The following is a 4062-nucleotide window of genomic DNA, read 5'->3' as shown; positions in this document are numbered from 1 at the left end:
ACTTTTGGATTATAGTGTATGTTTATATCAATACTTGTTCAAATCAAGTCTCCTCAGGTTGATATGTTTTAAGCTGGTGCTTCAGTGAGCGCAGGGCTGCATCAGAGCGTCTCTCCTCTGTTTCTGGTTCTCAGGGCTCGGAGCTCAGCGGCTGGTCTCTGGGTCGCTGGAGTCAGGACGGTCTGGACATCCATCACAACTTCCCTGACCTCAACTCGGTTCTCTGGGAAGCAGAAGCCCAGAAATGGGTCCCGCGGAAATTCCACAACCACCATGTGCCCATCCCGGACTGGTACCGCTCCACAAACGCCACCGTGAGTCCCGAGCCCACGTGATGATGATGATGATGTGATGCTCGTACACACAGGGATGTTTGTAATGATGTGCAGGGAGTTTCTGAATGTGTGTAGCTGAACACAGAGCGAGTTTCCAGGAATCTCTGTGATCGCGTTTCTGATGAAAGCGCGTCAGAGACACTTTGATGAAGAGAAACATCTGACTGACATCTGCTGAATTAATAACAGAACATCCATCTGGAGTCGATCGCCACATTCTTGAGATCAGAAAAAACACATTTGCTGAACAGATGACTGATCTTGTTATCAAAGGTTTTAATCAAAAAGTGATCGATCGTTTGTTTGAGATCTATGTTTGTCCATCACATCTATTTCCATGATTAAAACTCTTTTGTTAGTGTAACAGACGGATTTGAGTCAGATGGTGCCAGTTCATTGATGTGAGAAGACAGCCAAGTCCCATTTATTTCTACAGTGCTTTATACAACACAGACTGCTTCAAAGCAGCTTCAAAGAAATAAACGGGAAAATAACAGTGTGAATGTTGCAAAATTCAGTGTTTAAGAATCTAATTTGATTCAGCTGTACATCAGCTCTCTGGAGGACAATAGAGTCATTATTCAGAACGATTCAGTTCAGGACTTCTTCTCATCGGATAGTGCCAGTGTGGTCAAACCTGTGATATTACTGAATCTGAACAATGGGTTAATCTCATATGTGTATACATGTATGTAGAGAGTGATGTATCACACACCTGTGTTGAACTGCTGCGGTCACTCAACTCATGTTTCCATTAATAGGTTGCTCTAAGCCGTTCTGACCCCTGACCTCTGACCCCAGGTGGCGGTGGAGACGCGTGCTCTGGTGTCGTGGATGGAGAAGATCCCGTTCGTGTTGGGAGGGAACCTGCAGGGCGGAGAGCTGGTGGTGACGTTCCCATTTGACCGCACGCGCTCAGTGACGGCGCTCCGTGAGGCCACGCCCACCGCCGATGACCACGTGTTCCGCTGGCTGGCCTTCTCCTACGCCTCCACTCACCGGCTCATGACCCACGCCAGCCGCAGGGTCTGCCACACCGACGACTTCGCCAAGGAGGACGGCACCATCAACGGCGCCTCGTGGCACACGGCTGCAGGAAGTGAGGACACATCACACACATCATTGTGATCGTGATGATCCGTACGTCTCTTAACCACTCGCTGTTCGTTAACAGGTATGAATGACTTCAGTTACCTGCACACTAACTGCTTCGAGCTCTCCATGTACGTGGGCTGCGATAAATTCCCACACGAGACCGAACTACCGGAGGAGTGGGAGAACAACCGCGAGTCGCTGCTTGTCTTCATGGAGCAGGTGATTAAACAAACACACACTTTCACACACACTCACGCACACACACACACACACACACACACACACAATCACACACGCACAGACACACACACACTCACTCTCACACACACACACTCACTCTCACTCACACACACTCTCACACACACATACACACACACACACACACACACCCCTTGCCTGGAATCTCGGGGTGATCCTTGATGATCAGCTGACCTTTAAAGATCACATTAGAAAAACAGCAGGATCATGCAGGTTCACACACGCTACACAACATCAGGAAGATCCGATCCTTCCTAACAGCATGCAGCACAGCTCCTCGTCCTGGCCCTTGTCATTCCTAGGCTGGACGACTGCAGTGCTCTTCTAGCTGGACTTCCAACATGTGCAATCAGACCTCTGCAAATGATTCAGGATGCAGCAGCACATCTTGTTTTCAGAGAGCCCATGTCCTCTTCTCATGTCTCTGCACTGGCTTCCAGTCAGTAAACGAGCAGCGGCTCATGGTCCCATCACAGAGAGGCACAGAATCACTCTCAAGAATGTATTTTCTCTCTCTCTCACCCTGTTGGTGGAATGACCTTCCTGACTCCATCCGGACAGCCGAATCCCTCACAATCTTCAACAAACAACTGAAAACTCATCTCTTTCGTGAGCATTTAACTGCATCCTCCTAAAAAAATTAACTTTTTCTATTCTCTTATTATCCTCCTTTCCCAGCTTTTACTCTTTTGATTGATGACCGACTCCTTGTATAACGGCCACTTCTTGTATTTATTGCCATCTTATGATAAATTGCTTGTTGTATTCCTCAGCTGTAAGTCACTTTGGATAAAAGCGTCTGACAAATGATTAAATGTAATGTAAATCTCAGTGAGGTCATTGCAGACTTCCGTTGATTTTCTGTCAGCTTAATGATATTTTCTATCAGCTGACCAACTCACCCATCACAGTCAAAGGTCAAAGCTGTCAATGTATTTCACAACATAAGGACAGGAGTGACAGTCACGTGGTGGAACATGTTGTGTTTGTGTTTGTCCAGGTGCATCGTGGGATCAAAGGAGTCGTCAGGGATGTTCAAGGCAAAGGAATCGCTAATGCCATCATCGCTGTGGACGGAATCAATCACGACATTCGCACAGGTGAAACACACGACACACACCGCGTGGCATCATGGGACAGGAGCATGTCTGTCCGCTGATGGAGTTTGGACATGTTATTGATTGGACTGCACTGACTCTATCGCAGGAGAACAGAGCTGAACGAAGCCGATCTGAATAATGACGCTGCTGTCTTCTGTCGAGCTGCTTTACAGCTGAAATGAAATGTGATCATAATTGATGAAAGCTTGAACTGAATCATTTTCTGACGCAGTCTAGAGTTTCCTTCGTTTCACAGCAGATATTGATGCGTGTGATTGATTGTGGTTAATCTGATGAATGTTGTCTCTCAGCGTCTGACGGTGATTACTGGCGTCTGCTGAACCCCGGTGAGTATCGTGTGACGGTCCGCGCCGAGGGCTTCAGCGTCAGCAGCAAGGTCTGCGCGGTGGGATACGACATCGGCGCCAGCAGCTGCGACTTTGTGCTCGGCCGCTCCAACCTGTCACGCATCAAAGAGATCATGCAGAAGTTCAACAAGCAGCCAATCAGCATGAGACAGCGACTGAGACAGCGCCGCCTGCTGGACACATAGAGGTGTGTGTGTGTGTGTGTGTGTGTGTGTGTGTGAGTGTGTGTGAGTGTGTGAGTGAGTGTGTGTGTGTGAGAGAGTGTGTGAGTGAGTGTGTGTGTGTGTTTGAGTGTATGTGTCTGTATGTTTGTGTGTGTGTGTGTGTTTGTGTGTGTGTGTGTCTGTGTGTTTGTGTATGTGTGTGTGTTAGTGTTTGAGTGTATGTATGTGTGTGTGTGTGTGTGTGTGTGTGTGTGTGTGTGTGTGTGTGTGAGAGAGTGTGTGAGTGAGTGTGTGTGTGTGTTTGAGTGTATGTGTCTGTATGTTTGTGTGTGTGTGTGTGTGTGTGAGTGTGTGTGTGTGTGTGTGTGTGTGTGTGTGTGTGTGTATGTATGTGTGTGTGTGTATGTATGTGTGTGTGTGTGTGTGTCTGTGTGTTTGTGTATATGTGTGTGTTTAGTGTTTGAGTGTATGTAGAGCTATGTATGTGTGTGTGTGTGTGTGTGTGTGTGTGTGTGTGTGTGTGTGTGTGTGTGTGTGTGTGTGTGTGTGTGTGTGAACACGACTGATCCTCCTCATGAGAGACTCTGTCCTGGACTGAACACAAGTGTCTGATGTTCACTAATAATCACCTGTATTGTGTACAGGAGCTGTTTATCAAGAGAATATTTTATATAGTTTCATATTATCTTCTGTTCTTGGATGTTTTTTGGCTTTAATATATTTCTACTAAATCAAATCATTT

General features: G+C 47.0%; 1 protein-coding gene across 1 annotated transcript in view; it reads left to right on the top strand.

Annotated features, from left to right (window-relative positions):
* The window catches only part of cpxm2 (carboxypeptidase X (M14 family), member 2), a 22062-nt gene extending 18640 nt beyond the window's left edge, over positions 1-3422 (top strand). The window contains exons 11-15 of the mRNA XM_042768142.1: positions 135-314; positions 1137-1434; positions 1510-1649; positions 2689-2788; positions 3100-3422. Coding sequence (XP_042624076.1) covers positions 135-314; positions 1137-1434; positions 1510-1649; positions 2689-2788; positions 3100-3341 — 960 coding nt within the window. The 3' untranslated portion in view covers positions 3342-3422. The remainder of the gene's footprint in view (positions 1-134; positions 315-1136; positions 1435-1509; positions 1650-2688; positions 2789-3099) is intronic.
* Positions 3423-4062: the final 640 nt, after the last annotated feature.

The sequence above is a fragment of the Cyprinus carpio genome, chromosome A12 (genome assembly GCF_018340385.1).
Source record: "Cyprinus carpio isolate SPL01 chromosome A12, ASM1834038v1, whole genome shotgun sequence".
Classification (NCBI taxonomy): domain Eukaryota; kingdom Metazoa; phylum Chordata; class Actinopteri; order Cypriniformes; family Cyprinidae; genus Cyprinus; species Cyprinus carpio.
The sequence above is the reverse complement of the archived record's forward strand: the minus strand, read 5'-3'. Positions and strand labels throughout refer to the sequence as shown.